Source organism: Pantherophis guttatus, chromosome 6 (genome assembly GCF_059756535.1).
Source record: "Pantherophis guttatus breed Tessera chromosome 6, ASM5975653v1, whole genome shotgun sequence".
Classification (NCBI taxonomy): Eukaryota; Metazoa; Chordata; class Lepidosauria; order Squamata; family Colubridae; genus Pantherophis; species Pantherophis guttatus.
Genome location: NC_142068.1, coordinates 42,756,864 through 42,777,877, shown reverse-complemented (window position 1 = coordinate 42,777,877; position 21,014 = coordinate 42,756,864). Strand labels below are relative to the sequence as shown.

General features: G+C 39.2%; 1 protein-coding gene across 1 annotated transcript in view; it reads right to left on the bottom strand.

Moving 5' to 3' along the window:
* The window catches only part of INPP5D (inositol polyphosphate-5-phosphatase D), a 93,588-nt gene that overhangs the window by 27,651 nt on the left and 44,923 nt on the right, over positions 1–21,014 (bottom strand). The window contains exons 12-15 of the mRNA XM_087872730.1: positions 18,738–18,840; positions 16,983–17,179; positions 11,396–11,513; positions 6,936–7,032 (exon numbers count right to left, since the gene is read on the bottom strand). Coding sequence (XP_087728856.1) covers positions 6,936–7,032; positions 11,396–11,513; positions 16,983–17,179; positions 18,738–18,840 — 515 coding nt within the window. The remainder of the gene's footprint in view (positions 1–6,935; positions 7,033–11,395; positions 11,514–16,982; positions 17,180–18,737; positions 18,841–21,014) is intronic.

The following is a 21,014-nucleotide window of genomic DNA, read 5'->3' as shown; positions in this document are numbered from 1 at the left end:
CCCTATCCTCAGTTTTTTCAGATCTGTCCCAATACAAACCCACACATCACAGTCAAATACACAGGATATTAAATTGCTAGAATTTCCCCTCTCCAATTTTCCACGTTTGTGAAAATTTGATTGCTGTTTTGCAATAAAACAATACATTCTCAAAAGAATTTTGACAAAATTCTTTTGTCAAAATTCAAAAAATGGTTGTTAAAAATGCATTGAGAACTCTCAAAACCATGATTTCAAATGGAGAAAGAGCAAGTAATGTATGGTAAAATGGGCAAAAATGTTGGTTATAATACTGAAATGGATCAATGGGAGACAATGTGCTTAAAAGGACAATAATTCATATTGTCTTTCAATTTAAAAGAAAACTTTTTTTAGAATGATGTACCATTGAGATAGGACACCAGAGAAAATGTCCAAGATACTTATAATCACTGTTGGCAATGTGAAAAAGCAAAAAGATACTGGACACAAATACATATGATGATGCACAATGTTTTAAAAATTAACATTCAGATGGAATTGGCACTTTTCTTATTAGGACTTACAGACAGTATGTTTGTAACTGCTGCAAAGAGTGGAAGTCACTTCTTTAAATATCTTTCTTTTTCTTCCTTTTATAATCTTTTTCTCTTTTCTCTTTTTTCTTCTATGTTTCTGTGGTGGTTGTTTTTTTTAAAGTTGGTAAAATTTTCTTTTTACAAGAAAGAGAGAAAGAGAGAAAACCCTCTGATCCATCTGTCAATATTATGTGAGAAACAGGAGGCTTATCCTGCTCAAGTACCACAATGGCTCTTTTGTCTAGAAGACCTTCACATTTGAACACAAAAAGGATTGTGTATCCATTTGTCAAACTATTCTTCTACACTTCCAAATCTCTAAGTAGTTGAATCAGTAAAATTCTGGAATAGCAAATTCTGACTTTAGATCATTCCTTGTGGGAATAAGTAATAAAAGCTGCTTGTGATACACATCATGTTACTTCATTCCCTGTGAAAAGGAACAGTAGCCAGTTATTTTCGGTCATTAGAGTAGCTATGCTAAAAAAAGTTCAAGGGCAATTTTCGTTTCTTCCTTTTAATACAGAACCAACCCCCAGTGCAGGCCAACATTAAGCAATGAACATGCCAGGTGGACAGAAGGAAGGACCTGTAGTTTGTGTTGCCATGGGAATGTGGAAGTGCGAAAGGAAGCTGAAACTGGGCCATAGAAAGGAGGGAACTCATGGTGATTTAACACAGCTCATCTGCTTTCCTTTATATAGGTCCATGAGCTAGATTTCTAGATCTAATTCTAGTTCCAATTTCACAGAGCCAAAGAGATATAGATGTAACATACAAATCTAAACGATTAAGACATATAATGGTCCTGGAAGAGAAATGTTCCCTGTTGACCTTCAGCAAAAGGAAACACAAACAAAACAAAACAAAACAATCACCACTTAATTATCTAGTATTTTCTTTGATCAAGAGACGTTATAATTTCAATGATCTATATTTTTTCCCCATATATGAGCCTGGGAATGGTATGCTGCTTAGTAACTTTGGCATACTGACTTTCTTAGTCCAGAAAAAGAAAGCATAGGGGACTGAATACAGTTCGCCCATGTTAGCCAACGTTTGAGAGCTTTGTTTACATTTTTGTTTTGACTATGGCTTTTGAAATTACTGAATTCAGCAAAGTTAAGAAAAAAAGTGTACTTTTGCAGTGTTTTATTCTCATCATATATGTGTTTTTGTATTGTTTTATTCTTTTTAGTATAAACTGCCCAGAGTCACTTCATGGTGACAAACAAATTTAATAGCAATAGCACTTAGACTTATATACTACTTCATAGTACTTTACAACTCTCTCTAAGCACAGTCAGGATATTGCCCCCAACAATCTGGGTCCTCATTTTATGGGCCTCAAAAGGATGGAAGGCTGAGTAAACTTTGAACCGCTCAGGATCAAATTCCTGGAGCGAGCAGTGAGTTAGCCTGCATTCTAACCACTGCACCATCATGGCTCTTACATAATATATAATAAATATCTCTGTGGATAAAAAAAAAAGAAACCTGTTGCAATGCCTTCTATTATGTAGTGGGTGCAGTAAGGAAGAACCAATCATAATACTTGAAAAAGCCTGCCCAAATATGAATGTTCTAAGTTTCCCTCCAAAACAGTTGAAGTTAACAGTTAGAGTCATCTAAAGCTTAGTTTCACTTTAGCAGGGCTTAACACAATTATATATATTCAATACATAATGCCTTTTATATGTTCTATATTTAAACATAGTTTCTTGAATCTACAGTCAGGTCCAGAAATATTGGGACATCAACACAATTCTAACATCTTTGGCTCTATACACCACCACAATGGAATTGGAATGAAACAAACACAATGTGCGTTAACTGCAGACTGTCAGCTTTAATTTGAGGGTATGTACATCCAACTCAGGTGAACAGTGTAGGACTTACAGCAGTTTGTATATGTGCCTCCCACTTGTTAAGGGACCAAAAGTAATGGGACAATTGGTTTCTCAGCTGTTCCATGGCCAGGTGTGTGATATTCTCTCATTACCCCAATTACAATGTGCAGATAAAAGGCCCAGAGTTCATTTCAAGTGTGCTATTTGCATTTGGAATCTGTTGCTGTCAACTCTCAAGATGAGATCCAAAGAGCTGTCACTATCAGTGAAGCAAGCCATCATTAGGCTGAAGAAACAAAACAAACCCATCAGAGAGATAGCAAGAACATTAGGCGTGGCCAAAACAACTGTTTGAAACATTCTCAAAAAGAAGGAATGCACCGGTGAGCTCAGCAACACCAAAAGACCTGGGAGACCACGGAAAACAAGTGTGGTGGATGACCGAAGAATTCTTTCCCTGGTGAAAAAAACACCCTTCACAACAGTTGGCCAGATCAAGAACACTCTCCAGGAGGTAGGTGTATGTGTGTCAAAGTCAACAATCAAGAGAAGACTTCACCAGAGTGAATACAGAGGGTTCACCACAAGATGTAAACCATTGGTGAGCCTCAAAAACAGGAAGGCCAGATTAGAGTTTGCCAAACAACATCTAACAAAGCCTTCACAGTTCTGGAACAAGATCCTATGGACAGATGAGACCAAGATCAACTTGTACCAGAGTGATGGGAACAGAAGAGTATGGAGAAGGAAAGGAATTGCTCAAGATCCTAAGCATACCACCTCATCAGTGAAGCATGGTGGTGGTAGTGTCATGGCGTGGGCATGTATGGCTGCCAATGGAACTGGTTCTCTTGTATTTATTGATGGTGTGACTGCTGACAAAAGCAGCAGGATGAATTCTGAAGTATTTTGGGCAATATTATCTGCTCACATTCAGCCAAATGCTGCAGAACTTATTGGACGGCGCTTCACAGTGCAGATGGACAATGACCCAAAGCATACTGCAAAAGCAACCAAAGAGTTTTTGAAGGGACAGAAGTGGAATGTTATGCAATGGCCAAGTCAATCACCTGACCTGAATCCCATTGAGCATGCATTTCACTTGCTGAAGACAAAACTGAAGGGAAAATGCCCCAAGAACAAGCAGGAACTGAAGACAGTTGCAGTAGAGGCCTGGCAGAGCATCACCAGGGATGAAACCCAGCATCTGGTGATGTCTATGCGTTCCAGACTTCAGGCTGTGATTGACTGTAAAGGATTTGCAACCAAGTATTAAGAAGGGAAAGTTTGATTTATGATTATTATTCTGTCCCATTACTTTTGGTCCCTTAACAAGTGGGAGGCACATATGCAAACTGCTGTAAATCCTACACCGTTCACCTGAGTTGGATGTACATACTCTCAAATTAAAGCTGACAGTCTGCAGTTAATGCACATTGTATTTGTTTCATTCCAACTCCATTGTGGTGGTGTGTAGAGCCAAAGATGTTAGAATTGTGTCGATGTCCCAATATTTCTGGACCTGACTGTATATACCCGGTTTCCCCGAAAATAAGACATCCCCAGATAATAAGCCCAATCAGGCTTTTGAGCGCATGTGTTAAAATAAGCCTCCACCCAAAAATAAGCCCTCCCCGAAAATATTTAAACCAAGGGTGGATTCTATTTACCTCTATTACCAGTTCGCAGCGGGGCCACGCGCACGTGCTCATTTCACTCACACGCATGCGCACTCTTCTGAGCATACGCAGAAGTGTTTTGATGACATCGGGGTCGGTGGACGGAGCCTCCTGCTGGTTTTACTACCGGTTCTATAGAACCAGTGCAAACTGGAGGCAACCTACCACTAATTTAAACGCAGAGCTGGAAATCAGGTAAGATGGCCATCTTGCTCCACATGCCCCAAATTAAGTTGTTCCCGAAAATAAGGCCAAGCGCTTATTTCTGGGTTCAAAAAAATATAAGATGGGATCTTATTGTAGCACATGTTCTAATTTTGTATTAAAAACATATCTTTGACTCTTCAAGAAAAAAGAAAAGAAAAGAAAAGGGGAAGAACAATTACACAGTGCTCCAGTCCTGATGGGATCACCTGGCAGGACAAAGTTCCAAATAGCACAGTCTTGGAACGTGCTGGAATTTCTAGCATGTATACACTATTGAAACAGCGACGTCTATGCTGGCTGAGGCATGTTGTGAAAATGGCTGATGGTCCGATTCCGAAAGATCTCCTGTATGGAGAATTAGTGCAGGGAAAGCGCCTCAGAGGGAGACCACAGCTGCGATATAAGGATATCTGCAAGAGGGACCCAAAGGCCCTGGGAATGGACATTAACAACTGGGAAACTGTGACCTCTGATCATTCAGCTTGGAGGCTAAAGACGCAGCATGGCATTCTCCAATTCGAAGAGACACTTGTTCGGCAGGCTGAGGCAAAGAGGCAGTCCCGGAACCAGCGAAATCTGGGGGCTGGGCAGGGGACAGAATGTATCTGTCCTCAGTGTGAAAGGGATTGCCACTCTTGAACTGTCCTTTTTAGTCACACTAGATACTGTTTTAGGACCTCTTTCCAGAGCACGATACCATAGTCTCTTGAGACTGAAGGATGCCAATGATTATGAGTCCTGATGAGATGGTACATGGAAATGATTACCCTCCTCCATTTGTTTGTGCCTTTGTGTCTTTTTACTGTTTTTGGTAAGAGTTGCTCTAAACTGTTATTTCTTTCCAAAGGTGCTATTTGAATAAAGTTCTGTTTTGAGAAGAAAATAGCAGTATGTGGGTATTATGTAATGTGGCATCTCCCAAAGTCTACCTCACATATGTTTCTTTAAAAATGCCAGACTTTGGTCAGCACAGCCAGCACAGCCTAAGCCAACACATTTGTGTCCAGACCAAGAAATCTGACATAATTATGTGCTTTCATGTAACACGGTCTCACATTATGTTGCGCACTAAAATTGCCTCATTACTGAGGCAGAATAGAGATTGGTGGTAATTTTTGCACCATACTGTCTACCAATTCACATATTGGATTACACCTTAATACAGTAATCTATCTGTATCCTTAGTAAATATATTAAATATGTTCAGTCTTGCAATGGTAGAGAATAAATGTAGTTCAGGTTTAGTTATTGGATGGTTTTCTGGCCATGGTTTTCATTTGCAGACTTTTTTTAACCCCTGAGGTAACATCTTCACATCTGTGATCTTGGAGAAATAAGTTTTGTTGCCTAGCTGTGGAATATATAGTTGCCTATCCTATGAAGTGTGTATGTGATGGGTAAAGTATGTGTCAGTCATATAGCACCAACATCTAACAGCACAGCTGAGATTCCTCTAATAACCCAACATGCTCAGATTTCATCACCTAGTTTGTGATATTCTTCTTAGATGGCATTTTCCTCCTAAAGACATTTTAATAAAACTGAAACCTTAGAATCTCTCTGAGTTCCTAATGCAAAAATCATGCTATTTCATTCATCACGTTTCTTCACTGCCCATCTCACCTAAGTGACTCTTAGAGGCTTGACATTATAAGGATATTTACTTTAAAAAATGAACATCATTCAGTATGCTGAATTAATATTTCAAAAAATACTGAGAAGTAAAAAACAAAAGAGCACCACCTGCTGAGGTGATGCACAACCAATGAAAGGGTAGAGGCAGCCACCACTATAAAACTGATATAAAATTAAAAATTAAAATTTAGTATCAGTTTTTATAGATTTCTTATGACTGCCTCCAAAGCTTTTACTAATTGTGACAGATGGGGAAAGATATTAAACACTTGGCTGCAGTATACTGCAATCATTGATGTTTGATTTTCATGTAAGTAACATAAAACAGGTATTATATCCCCATCTACTATTTTTTGTAGCGGGATCCATAGCATGCTGCTCTAAATCAGGGGTGTCAAACTCGATTTCATTGAGGGCCGCATCAGGGTTGTGTTTGACCTTGAGGGCTGGGTGGGCGTGGCCAGGGTGGGTGTGGCCAGCTCAACATCACTCGTGTCGGGGGCGCCTGTGGCAGCCCGAGTGCTCTGTCAATGAAAACGGAGCTTGGGAGGCTGCCACAGCCTCTTGCAACCCTCTGCCATCAAAAATTGCATCAAAAACTTATCAGCTGCAGTGATTCACTTAACAACTGTGGCAAGAAAGGTTGTAAAATGGGCCAAAACTCACTTAACAAATGTCTCACTTGACAACAGAAATTTTGGGCTCAATTGTGGTTGTAAGACAAGGACTACCTGTATACCACTGATCATATCGGTTAGGGCAACATCTGAAAGATTCCATATTTCTCATGCCTAGAGATGAATCTTCTAGTTATCTTTTCTGAAAAAAATGCCTTCAGCAATTCATCACAGGAGGTAAAAGGAAGGCCCAGTGCCCTGGTGTTCAGAGTGATAAGCTTCACACTTCTAGCTTTTTGAATCTGATTATCCATTTGTACTCAGTGGAAACTCTGTAGTAGCAAGCAACTGGTGCCTCAGATGGTCCTTAGGAAGGTAGTAATAATTTACCTCTGTTTCTTCTCACTTCCTGAAGTCAAATGGCTATTCACAAACCCAAAGGAGGTTCCATTAAACATGAATGACACCCCCACAGCTCCTTTGTTGCCTGTTGGAAAAAGAAAACGAAAGAAGAAACAGAACATTTAGCTATTTAAGCTAAAACACTTTTTTGAGGCTGCAGAACTGAGGAACAGAAACCTCCTGAAGGTTTTCTTAAAATCCTTTTCAAAAGCAAAAATTGAATTTCTCTTTTCCACTCAACAAAACTCAGTCAATCTATTAGTGTTTTGAAAATAGACCAAGAAGCCCCTTATAATGTTAATTTTAATTGAACACATAGTATACTGCATTGCAAATTATTTCTGAAAGTAAACTGTAATATAAAGATACATATACCTGCAAAGATACTAAGCATCCCTGGATTCCCATCATATCTGTATAGGTATACCTGATATAATTTATCATTCAATTTAGAGACAGTTGTTGTTTGTAATGATTTGTGGGAGCACTTCTATGAGCCAAATCTTAGTATGAAAAGTAATGTAGATCTCTATGAGGTTTTTGGTTGGTTGGGCTTATTTCCCCCCACCCCCATTATGTCTTGTCACACATACATTATACATTATCTACTGTCCTTCCAAATGCACCCTGTTTTTCTTGTAATTAGAATATTATGTAATATGTACTGTGTTTCTTCAAAAATACAACTGGGTCTTATTTTCTTTTGACCGCCGAAAAAACGCTAGCCTTCTTTTCGAGGGATGTCTTAATTTTCCCACACACATGCCTTTCCTGGCCATCAGGCCGCTTCTTTCGCAGCTGAAAAGAGCGACCCACTCACCCATCGCATCTGGCTTGGCCACTGGGCTACTTCTTTAGCGGCCAAAAAGAGCGAGCGACGTGACCCACGTGCCTTGCGCACCCTTGCCTACCTGTGGCCCTTGCCTACCTGTAATGGTCACTCCAGCTACTGGTAGCTGTCCACCTGAAAAAACCTGCCATAGTCCACTCCGGCAAGCCTGGCCATTCATGCGCTTAAATAGGGCCAAATTTTGGGGGTAGGGCTTAATTTTAATGCTTGCGCACAAAACAGTGTTGGGCCTTCCTTTTGGGGTGGGTTATGTTTTAGGAGAAACACAGTATGTATGTACCGTTTCCCCTAAAATAAGACTCAACTGGGAAATAAGCCCTAGTATGATTTTTTTCAGGATGCTCGTAATATAAGCCCTAACCCAAAAATAAGCCCTTTAAGATTGTCAGCCAGATGGACGCATTTAGTACCGTATTTCTCCAAAAGTAAGACCTAACTAGAAAAAAAGCCCTAATGCATCTTTTGGAGCAAAAATTAATATAAGACCCAGTCTTATTTTTGGGGAAACACCAGAGGTGGGTTTCAGCAGGTTCTGACCAGTTCTGGAGAACTGATAGCAGAAATTTTGAATAGTTCAGAGAACCGTTAGTAAAAATTCTGATTGGCCCCAGCCCCATCTATTCCCTGCCTCCCAAGTCCCAGCTGATCAGGAGGAAATGGGAATTTTTCAGTAACCTTCCCCTGGATTGGGGGACGGAATGGAGATTTTACAGTATCCTTCCCCTGGAGTGGGGTGGGAATGGAGATTTTTCTGTATCCTTCCCCTGCCACTCTTACCAAGCCACGCCCACCAAGCCATGCCACACCCACCAAGCCACACCCACAGAACTGGTAGTAAAAAAATTTGAAACCCACCACTGGGAAACATGGTATGTACCCACCCTGTTTCCCCCAAAATAAGACATCCCCTGATAATAAGCCCAGTTGAGCTTTTGAGCATATGGCAATAAGGCCAAGCGCTTATTTCAGGGTTCAAAAAAATATAAGACAGGATCTTATTTCAGGGGAAACACGATATGTATGTACTATATGTATGTATAGCAATTATTTATTTTATAAACACTGGGTAGAGATATTTCATAGAAAAAAATACATCTGAAAAAAATCTATCAGAGTGGCATCAATGGAGTTCCAGGGGAAATTGTAATTAGGGAAACAATTGCATATCTCACCAATTGGTATGGAAACCATAAACAGATTTTTTATTATTTTATTGTATCCAAATAATATTTTCATAAGCATTTAGTTCCTATTTTAGTTGCACTCATTTTTACATAGAGGTGAATAGTTGTAAAAAGGTATATATGGGAAACTTGCAAATTAATTAATTCATTTTCTACTGATGTTATAGAGAAAGTGATTAGTATTTCCCCCTGTACTCAACATTTAGCTTGCTAGTTAAGGATTGAGCTTTTTGTATCTATTTCTTCTTTTATGCTTTTTTATTTCCATTCTTTTTACTTTTTTATTTCCATTTTTTTACTGTTTCTATTTTCTTTTCTGCATCTCGTTAATTTTTGTTTTAAATTAGACATTTTAAAATGAAGCACATCATGTTTTTTTAGATTTTGGGAAGCAAAAAATTAAAGTTATGATCATAATTTAGCTCAGGTTATATGAAGAACCAGTGTGATGGATATATCACGAGGACTGGTCAAAACTGGGAAGACATGGATTGAAGCATACAGACAGAATAGCTCAATTGCCTGATTTAGGGCCATTTTCACAATATAGAGCAGTTAGTGAGCCTTAAAATCTAATGCTAATTTACATCAACCCCAAATCCTGTTATGGTGGAATGTAATCTGGATTCCCAGGAAGTAGAGCTCCAATCCAGAAGACAAAGAGACAACAAAGCTTAGGTAGTTTGTTGGGAGACAGAGAGTTAAGAAGGTTCAGCCCTAGCAATTCTCAGAATATATCTTTAGTTATGCAAATACTTGCTTTGTTTTGCCAGATTTCTGTCTATAGGTGAGAAATAATACAATGAACTGTTCAGAAGTAATTCTACATGTCTTTCTTAGCTCTTGGGGGTCCGACATCTGTTTCAATAATGTTTTGTCTAAAAACCTTATGGGTTCTATTAACAGGAACACAAGGAAAACCCCAGCAGTAGTTTTCTAACCATGGAATTTTCCGTGAATGAAATCTGATCAGCAGGATAAATGGAACTCTATGTCAGTATGAGATTCCTTGCATCCCAAAGTATGATGCTATGAGCTTGAGCTGCTCTATCATTAAAGACTGAATTACAAAAGATATTACTGTATAGAACTTTGGAAGTATTTTTGTAGTATAAAATATTTTTAAAAGTATGTTCATGATAACCTCCAACTGAACTGGCTCAGTTGTTTAATACCCAGTTTAATGAAGATATTCCAAATCTAGTCCCAGTTTTTATGAAGATAACCAATATTGTCCTCATCTTTATTAAAATTGTCTTTTAAGAACAATTTAGTGGATTGAAAATGGGAAGTACCATTATGCAGTGATTTTTCTCCTACTTTGAGGCTGGTTACATTAGTAGTAGTAGTGGTATGTAGAGATCTAGCCCTAGGCTCCTCTTTGTAAAGTAGCTTTTAGACTCTGTTCTCTTCCTGCTGTGTTAAACATCTGCATGAAACCACTAGATGAGCTCATCAACTGACCTCATGGGATAAAATATAATCATTGCTGATGGTACATAATTATGCATCTTTGTTCCTGATCAACCAAGTCATGCTGTTCATGTTCTTTTTTGGTACTCAGAAGCTGTAGGTAAGGCTTCAGCACAACCCTAGCAAGATTAATTAGTTATGGGCTTTGGGGTCTTCTTCCATCATTAGAGTTGGTTCACAATATGTAGGTTGTTTGCAAAACTCTATGTGCCAATTGAGTCTATTCCTAAACTGGAAGGCTTGGAATGAAGCAACAAAGGCAGTGTGATGGACAGTGCAGAATAACCATATAATACCATAACTCCATGAGCTGCACTGGAGCCAGTAAGCTTCTGGGTGCAATTCAGAGTGCTGGTTGTCACCTATAAAATCTTCCATGGCATGCAATTATTTACCGGCTCTCCAATCTCCAATTTTCTCTGCTCATCCCATTAGATCTGACATATTTCAGGTAAGCTTCAGATCCCTTTATTGTGTCTTCTTGTTATGGCAACTACTGTCCAAAACAGTTTCTCCCCTGCAATTTGGATGGCCCCAATTCCATTAGTCTTTAGAAAGACTTTAAACACAGGATTCTTCCTCCAGGTGCTGGGGCCATAAACTTAGTTGAATCAGACTGTATGACTGAATGATATACCATGCTTTTTGTAGGCCTTGGCACTATATTCTTTAATGGTTGTTATAGGTTTCCCTTTAGCTTTTAAGTTGAATTTGTGTTTTTATTTTTTTAATGAACAATTAGCCACCCAGTGAGAATAAAATGGGTTACCATATAAAACGAATAAACGAATAAACATCTGTTTGCAATTTCATTAGTAAATAACTAGAGACCTATATATAACAAAGGTAACTTTGTTCCAGTTTATTTTATAGCATAGGAGAGTCAACATCTGAAAAATAGCAATTTAAAATGCCTTTTTGGGTGTCTGCCCAAATCTTACCCAGCCTGTTTGCAATTCCAGTCTTCACAGTATCAACACAGAGGTGACTTATGCGATTTTCATGTTCAGGTTTCGCCAGTACAACAGTCCTGATGTTCCAGAGAGTGTGGGTTGCTATCTAATTTTTTAAAAAAGTAAAAATCAGCTGCCACACACCTCCACTTAAATCTAAGTATCTGGATTACAATAACTAGGGACCTATACATAACCCTTCTCCAATAACGCATATTGAGTTTTTTTTAATGTTGTCTTGATCAGAATTCTAATGAGAACCTTCTCTAATGTAGAGAATGCATCCAGAATGCGGCCGCGCAAGTGGTTATGGGGGTGACTTGGCACTCCCATGTAACACCTCTCCTGCGCAAGCTGCACTGGCTCCCAGTGGTCTTCTGGGTGCGCTTCAAGGTATTGGTTACCATCTTTAGAGCGCTCCATGGCTTAGGACCCGGGTATTTACAAGACTGCCTTCTGCTGCCGGTAGCTTCCCACCGACCAGTACGCTCCCACAGAGAGGGGCTCCTCAGGGTGCCGTCGGCCAAACAATGCTGGCTGGTGGCCCCAAGGGGGAGAGCCTTCTCTGTGGGGGCACCTACCCTCTGGAACGAGCTGCCCCCGGAGATACGGCGGATCTGCACACTTTCCGCCGTGCCCTAAAGATGTTTCTGTTTCATCAAGCCGGGCTGACCTGACCTAACTTTTTAAAATTGTTTTAATTTTAAATTATTAAATTATGGGTTTTAATATAGGGGTGTTTTAACTGTGGGCCAAATTAATTTAATTGGATTTTAATATTGTTTTAAATTTTGTATTTTTTGTATTTTATCTGCTGGCTGTTCACCGCCCCAAGTCCTTCAGGAGAAGGAAGGTATACAAATATAATAAACAAATAAACCAATTATGTACAGAAACAATGTACTGAACAGGAGCAGAATGCTGAAGAAGTGTTAACACTATATTTTCTATACATATCTTTCATTTAAGAACTGTGGAACGAATCTAAGTACATAGTCCCACTATTATAATGGAGTCATGTTTTAAATAACATTGTAGCTGGATGATAAAAGCAATTTTATCATACTATAGCATAGTATCTTGCAGTTTGTGTACCGGTAGTCCTTGACTTACAACATTTCATTTTGTGACCATTCAAAGTTACAACAGCAGTAAAAAAAGTGACATATGACCATTTTTCACACTTACAACCATTACATGTGATCAAAATTCAAATGCTTGGTAACTGATTCATATTTATGATGGTTGCAGTGTCCCAGAGCTATGTAATTATCTTTTGCATCCTTCTGACAAGCAAAGTCAATGGAGAAGCCAGATTCACTTAACAACCATATGACTAACCATGATTCACTAACCATGATTCATCTTCCCACCAACTGTGGCAAGAAAGTTCATAAAATGGGGCAAAATTAACTTAACAACTGTTTCACTTAGCAACATTAATTTGGGGCTCAATTGTAAGTCAAGGGCTACCAGTATTAAAAACAGGCTATGTTTGTTAGGTTATGATATCTAACTAGGCAATTTGAAGAATATGAAGTTAGTAAAAATTAATTAGGCACTCCGTTGATCTTGAAAAACAAAGCAGGGTTGGACTTAGTTCATACCTACTTCATCTAGGTCTTTAGCAAGAGAGAATGAGACCCCTCACTTCCACCATGTGTGCCGTCTTTTGTCTTTATTTTGTATATTTTGTTGATGTTATTGTAATGTTTTTGCACGATTGGTGTGAACCACTCAGAGTTGTTTAGTTTGGCAGCATACATGTTCAAATAATCACCACCACCACCACTACTACAATAACAACTTTGGTCACCAGTAGAAAATTTGAGCCCATTAAGCTAAAAAAGCAAAGTATGCAGTTTTTTAGCAAGATTTTTCAGAAGTGCTTTGCCGTAGCCTGGTCCCTTAGGACTAAGTGAGAGTGAATGGTTCAAGATCACGCAGATGGCTTTGTGCCTAATATGAGCCTAGAATTCAGTCTCCTTGTTTCTAGTCTGGTGCCTAACTCACTACATCAAATAGGCTCTCTGACTATTTTTAGATTTACTTCAACTGAAATTTCTTTTAGTTGAAATTATTTTATAATTGCCTTCTACAATTTCTTTTAATCTTGGTTTTATCTGTAGGTCTACTCTTATATTTACTTTGTGTGGTTAATAATCAAAATAGATTGAGATAGTTATGATCTGAAAGACCTAAGCAACCCAGAAGCAGCAATGGGATTCTTATTTCATATTGTTCCTTTATTGGTTGCCTCAGTCCATGTGGTCTTTGGGTACTGAACAATAATTCCCAAATGAAATTACTCAAAACAATCAGTAGTAACAATGATAATTGCCAAGTTCTTTTAATCAATGAGAATATTAAGGGAAGTCATCTTTAATGCCTTTGATCCTCTTTCTAACTCTCTTGATTTAATGGGAGCTGGCTATCTGTTTATAATATACAAACCAAATGTCCATATATTCTTGTTATGCAAGGTTTTACTCTTCTTATTCCCAGGCCCAGGGAATTATGTTTCAATTGTGATAAATCTTAATGATAGCCACACAAATACAACAAAACACTGAGTCTGTTACAATAGAATAGTTTTCACTTCCTTCTGAAATCCAAGGAGAAATGGAATCACCAATTCCAGGGATAAATATGTGTTTCAGAAAGTGGGGCCTCCCTTGAGAAGTCCTGCCATCTGTTCCATACCCATACAGGGTACCTCACAACAATGGAGGCTGTATATATATCTCTCTATATATCCATATCAGATAAATGGGCTCTAAGCAAGTTATTACCTGATATAATCGAACACTGGTGAGTCTCATATTAAGACCTACCTAGTGGTGATAAAAGCAGCAAAATTTAATTATTTTTCTGCTCTTATTGCGTCATCAGATAATCGCCCGGCCATCCTGTTTAGGGTGACCTGTTCCCTGCTCCATCTAGGAGTGCGGGAAAACCCCTTGGAGGGTAGGGCCGAGGACTTTGTACAGTATCTGTATGACAAAATCGCTCAAATTCGGGAAGACTTGGACTCTGACTGGGTAGATCCGGGAGGGTGATGGAGGCAGGTCTTGAGAATGTTATCTGGAAGGAGTTTGATTTTGTGACTCCCGAAGACGTGGACAGGATTCTGGGTAGACTTAGCACGGCCACATGTTTATTGGACCCGTGTCCCTCCTGGTTGGTGCTGGCTTCCCGGGAGGTTACATGAGGCTGGCTCATGGGGATTATTAATGCTTCATTGAGTGAGGGTGACTTTCCCGCCACCTTGAAAGAGGCCTCTCCTTAAGAAGCCTTCCCTGGACCCGGCAGTGTTAGTAAATTATTGTCCAGTCTCCAACCTTCACTTTGTGGCAAAGGTTGTTGAGAGTGTGGTGGCGCGACAGCTTCCCCAGTAACTGGATGAAACAGTTTATCTAGATCCGTTCCAGTCAGGTTTCAGGCCTGGATACAGCACAGAAACGGCATTGGTCACGTTGGTTGATGATCTCTGGAGGACTCGGGACAGGGGCTGTTCCTCTGTCCTGGTCCTATTAGACCTCTCAGCGGCTTTTGATACCATCGACCATGGTATCATGCTGCGCTGGTTGGAAGAGTTGGGGGTGGGGGGCACCGTGTTGCAGTGGTTCTCCTCCTTTCTCTCTGACCGGTCGCAGTCTGGGTTGGCAGGGGGGCAGAGCTCGACCCCGAGGCGCATGGTGTGCGGGGTGCCACAAGAGTCGGTCCTCTCGCCCCTCCTGTTCAACATTTATGTGAAGCCACTGGGTGAGATCATCCGTGGCCTCGGGGTGAAGTACCACCAGTATGCTGATGACACTCAGCTGTACATCTCCACCCCGGGCCACCCCAATGATGCCCTTGAAGTGATGTCCTGGTGCCTGGAGGCCGTGTGGATCTGGATGGGGAGAAACAGACTCAGGCTCAACCCGTCCAAGACCGAGTGGCTGTGGTTTCCGGCGTCCCAATATAGCCAGTTGGTGCCATCACTGACTATTGGGGCGAGTCGTTGGTCCCCATGGAGAGGGCTCGCAACTTGGGTATCCTCCTGGACACACGACTGTCTTTAGAAGAACATCTGACGGCTGTGGCCAGGGGGACTTTTTATCAGGTTTGCCTGATTCGCCAGTTGTGTCCCTTTCTGGATCGGGACTCCTTATGCACGGTCACTCATGCCCTCGTCACTTCCTGCCGGGACTACTGCAATGCTCTCTACATGGGGCTCCCCTTGAGGAGCACCCGGAGGCTCCCGCTGGTCCAGAATGCGGCCGCGCGGGTGGTTATGGCAGCGACATGGCGTTCCGATGTAACACCTCTGCTGCGTGAGCTGCACTGGCTCCTAGTGGTCTTCTGGGTGTGCTTCAAGGTATTGGTTACCACCTTTAGAGCGCTCCATGGCTCAGGACCTGGATATCTACGAGACCGCCTTCTGCCACCGGTAGCCTCTCACCGGCCAGTACGCTCCCACAGAGAGGGGCTCCTCAGGGTGCCGTCAGCCAAACAGTGTCAAGTGGCGGCCCCCAGGGGGAGACCCTTCTCTGTGGGGGCACCTGCCCTTTGGAACGAACTCCCCCGGGAGATATGGAGGATCTCGGATTTACGCACCTTCCGCTGCACCCTCAAGACTTTTTTATTTCAACAAGCTGGGCTGGCTTAAGTTAATTGTTTAATTTTAATTTGTTTTTAAAAAACGGGGGTAGTTTAATTAGTATGGGCCAAATTTATCTAATACGTTTTAAATTGTTTTTTAAATTTTATATTATATGTGTTTTATCTTGGCTGTTCACCGCCCTGAATCCTTCGGGAGTAGGGTGGTATATAAATCTAAATAATAAACAAATAATAATAAATAATCTAGTGCTACTTGAAAAAGGGGTTTAAAGAACATTGAGTAAGGGCTGTAAATCTATTGGTAATCATTTCGATGACTTAAAAATCATGTCATTGTACACTTGCTAAGGTTAACCTATTAGCATTCTTGTAACTGCATTTTACACCAGTTGCAGCTTTTGAATCATTTCCATAGGTAACTCCACATATAGCATGTTACCTATTTTAGAGGTAATGATCATGAATTATTGTCACCAGATTATCTTTATCCAAGTGATTCTTAACTGATGCTTCAGCTGAAGCTGGCCAAAGGAATCCCTGGCCATGACTTGCACCTGCTATTTTAGCAGGAGCTAAGGGCCAGCAGAATTCCAGATCATGAACTTTCAATGGATTACAACTCCATCCATAGTAACTATCAGGACTAATGTTACTGGATTGCCCAAATATTTACTGATGAACAGTGACTCCATTTTGGAACTAGCACAAAGGGAGATTATTTTGCTCCATCCAGCTCCTACAGGTTCTTTGGCAAGGAAACTACATGTTGATGAAGTCACAAGCTGAGCTTGATTTGAAGACTTTATCACTATATCTAACGGTCTTTAGGAACATCTAATGTATCATTTCAAAAAAGCATTTTTTTGAAAAAGCAGATGCATTTTAGATGTGATGATTGTTGTTTGCATGGACCAATAGAACAATCTAGTGTCCAACCACAATGTTAAACATTAATAAAAATTCTTACCACTTTGAAGCTGATACTGGTAATCTCCTGTAAGGAATGCCTTAGAATCTCTTGCCATTCTTTTTCTCCCAAGGAGTCTTCTTGTGTTCCAATCACATATATGTCATGTGGAATATAGTCAGCTGTCTCATCACGAGTCTTACCCTGTCCCTTGGAGAGAAACCAGGAACTGATCTTCTTTGGTGGAGGAGCATCACCTTGCAAATCCCAAACCAAACCAAAATGAGGATAAGAAACTACCATAATAATGAATCTAGCTCTATCTTTACTAGGGTTGAACAACCTTCTTTGAAGCTAGTGCTGGTTCACTTTTAAGCCATGTGTTTTTTGCCTCTGAAGACCACAGATTGCAAGGTAGACTATGAAGGAAGATGAATGAAAAATCTATAAAACTGGGTTCTCCAGTTTACTGTATTTAATAAAGTAAGTTGCATTAAAGCTATCTAAACCTCAGCCAATTTGGAGGCTTTAAAAAGTAACTAAAAATAGACCCACAAAAAACATCATTTTGTCACTATGAATTAGTAGTGATCGGTGGCTGCAGTGGCAAGAGAACCATAGATTAATAGATTATATTCCACAACTTTCCTATAAAAAGTTTATAGCCCTATTTGATAATATTCAGGTATTAAAACTGGAACAAACACTGCCTTATTTTCTCATCCACTAGACCCTGAAGAAATATACAGTATGTAAAATCCCAGTTGATTATGGACATAACCATATATAGAACTATTTATTTATTGCCTTATTCTACCTTTACTGTTGTTGAAAGTGCATTTCCCAGCAGATAGTTTCATAATTAAATAAATGGTAAAGGGAGGAGAATTAATCAGCTTTTACAACATTTGCAGTTCTGACAGAAAGCTACACCTGTAGATTATTTTATTTTGCTATGTAATTTTAAAACAAATCAAGAACAAATAGGAGGAAAGAAGCCCACAGAGCTGTGAATAAGCTGATTATTCTGCCATGTAAAAGAAGAGTAAAGGATCGTCTATATGTTACATGCATTCATGTTAAAGCAATTGAGCAATATAACAATGAGGTAGCTGTAAAATCTGTGATAGGGATGTAGAAAATAATTTTATCACAGATTGTGCTTTAAGCACTCTACTTTCAGCACATTCCATACCAGCACAAATGTTAGCAGTAGCCAAAGTCTATATAGCATTTGGCCCTTCCCATTCAAAAATATTCACAAACATGCATAGGCAAACACTTCTGAAAAGAAAGTATGCTATTCTCTAAAGAACAGCACAGTAATTGTGTTATTGACACTGGGGAAAGAAGCTACATTAGGGAATAGTACATTATCAGAGGAGTGTGATGTGAATTACCGAAAACATTTTCTGGCAATTTATATTAACATCTACATAAAGTAGCAGAAGATTAATAGAAAAGCTCATAACATATATATATATATATATATATATACATACACACACACACACACACACACACACACACACACAAAGAAAATTTTCAGTTTTTTTTTAAAAAAAAGAATCTCTAATAAGCTTGCCAGATCAGAATATTGCTGTACTAAGGCAGACAATAAAGTGGACCGGATTTTTTTTTCTATGCACCTCAAGTTATCACAGGTTGCTAGTTATCATTTTCTGCTAGTGCAGAATATCTGACCCAGAGACCTGTCCTATCTCCCTTTCCCCATTGAAAACTCTTCATTTTCCTCTCTTTTGATAAGACAATAATTTGTATAGCAGAGGTTGGACATAAATTTGAAATTTATACCCATATTCCAGGTCCCAATGAAGATAGTGATCATGTCAGGCTCTGGTTGTTCAGAATGTTTGTTCTTCATTTGCTGTAGAAGCTGGCAGAAGCCTTCTCTTTTCTGAAAAATGGAGAAGAAAAAACAAAAGAAAAAAGAAATATTATAACTAACTCAGTGTTATTGATCATTTGTTACATGTAAACTGAAAAAAATGCTTTCACAATGACATGTGTTGAAAGAAAGTTTCAACCTAAGTAGCAATTTGTAAGTGATCTCTTCAGATTTGGTAACATTTCAATTGTTAGTTAAGACTATTTTTAATTATTTAGAACCTAGAGAAAATGCTAAACACAGAAATGTTCAGGTCAGTCCAAATCCTTCCTTAGTTTTACTTCTGTCATGGTATGATAGCTGTTCAAAGAATTTTCAGTAAACTGCTGAGATAAAACAATTGATTTTGTTGTCTTTAATCTATTAGATTAGATATAATTATCTAATCTATTAGATTAGATATAATTAATCCAAATTAGTCAGTTTCTTGCATTTATAAACAGAATAGGTATTGAGATGGTATTATTTTTATGGTATTATTTTTTTAATGAAATGTTCTCTGGATGTACTTGGAATTTCTTTTCATGGATAACAAAATCAGAAAAAATTGTGGGTTCCTATTTTCTGTTTTTAGTGGGCATAAACACAGAAAAAGAGAAAGATTATATTATGAGCTATAACTTTTTTAAAAAACAACAGTTTAAGTACAGTCCACTTAGAAGCCAATGATGGGATAGTCAGTTATACTGGGATGCCATAAGGTTAGATTACCATAAACCCTGTTCAAGCGATAAGCACCCCCATAGATCTCCATACACAATGAGTATGAATAGTTCCTTTCCTAAGACAATGTAGAGATATCATAGAGAGCTGATCTTGATGGATAAAATGTGTGCAATAGGGGGCTTTTGAGACATGCAAAAAATATGCTTCCATTTGAGCTGATGGTGTTCTGGTAAATCCCAGCACAAGTACAGAAACCCTTATTATTCATACAAAGGCACATGTTGCAGATATGATTGCTGATTCACTGACATCACAGTCTGACTGCAAAAGAGGGAAGGGCTCCTCTTACCTTATCTTGGGCTATATGAGAAAATATAGTGCCTGATTATAGTGCTTGTGACAATAGGAGTTTGGCCCTCCAGTTCTGAAGAAAAGAGTCAGGTGATGGAGGCATCCAGAGGAAGATAACAAAATGACTTTCTCAGTTTCAGGATTCATGGAATGACCTCCACAGGGAGACAGGCCTTGAATCCAATGCAATGTCCACAATGCAAGCAAATACTGTATTTTTTGGAGTATAAGACACACTCCACCCCCCGCCCCGCAAAAGAGGCTGAAAATTTGGGTGCGTCTTATACTCCAGATGTAGCTTTTTCTAAGCTTTTTTTCAGCCCTAACGAGGCGCTAGCGAGTGAAGCGAACTTCTGTGCTTCGCCTGCTTTTCTCATTGCTTCTCTCTCCAACAATCAGCTGTGCTTTAAAAGCTGTTTTTTATGCCCAACCTGGCGCATGCGAGCGTAGCGAGGGCGCATGCTCAAAACCAGCGAACTAATGTGCTGAAGCTGACCAGACTAAAGATGCTAACCAGATGAATACCTGGTAGGCAGAATTCCCACCCCCCCTATTTTCCTCCCCCAAAACTAAGATGTGCCTTATACTCCAAAAAATACGGTAGATTCTTCTTTTTCCTAGGCATTTATTGTGTACTGTTTTAAACATTCATATGATATCATAATAGCAGCATTTATTTATTGAGTCAATTTATATCCCATCTTTCCTTCAGGGGCAAAAATGTCTTTATATTTTGTCTTTATATATGTGCTTGTCTTAATTGGTTTAAATAGTTTTATAAACTACCCAGAGAACTATAGCAATGGGAAGATAGCTACTGACATGGAAAGATAGCTAATTATACACTATGAAGCATTTATAGCAACCATTATTAATTTGGATATATGGCAATTCTGGTTATGTCTTATACCTATGGAATAGGTATAAGGTATAAGAAAAATAGGTATCTTTTTTAGAGAAAATATATAATCTCCTTAAAAACTAGATTTGATTCAGTGTTTAAGATTAATTAGAATTAATTCTACTGTCCAACTGAGCATATTTCTGTAAGAACGAAACAAATTACTGTGACTAGACTGAGTTTGCTATGTAAGATTTTAATTATTACCCTGAATTCTAAGTATAATTTACCCAATTATACTTGGATTGTTGTATAGGAAATATGT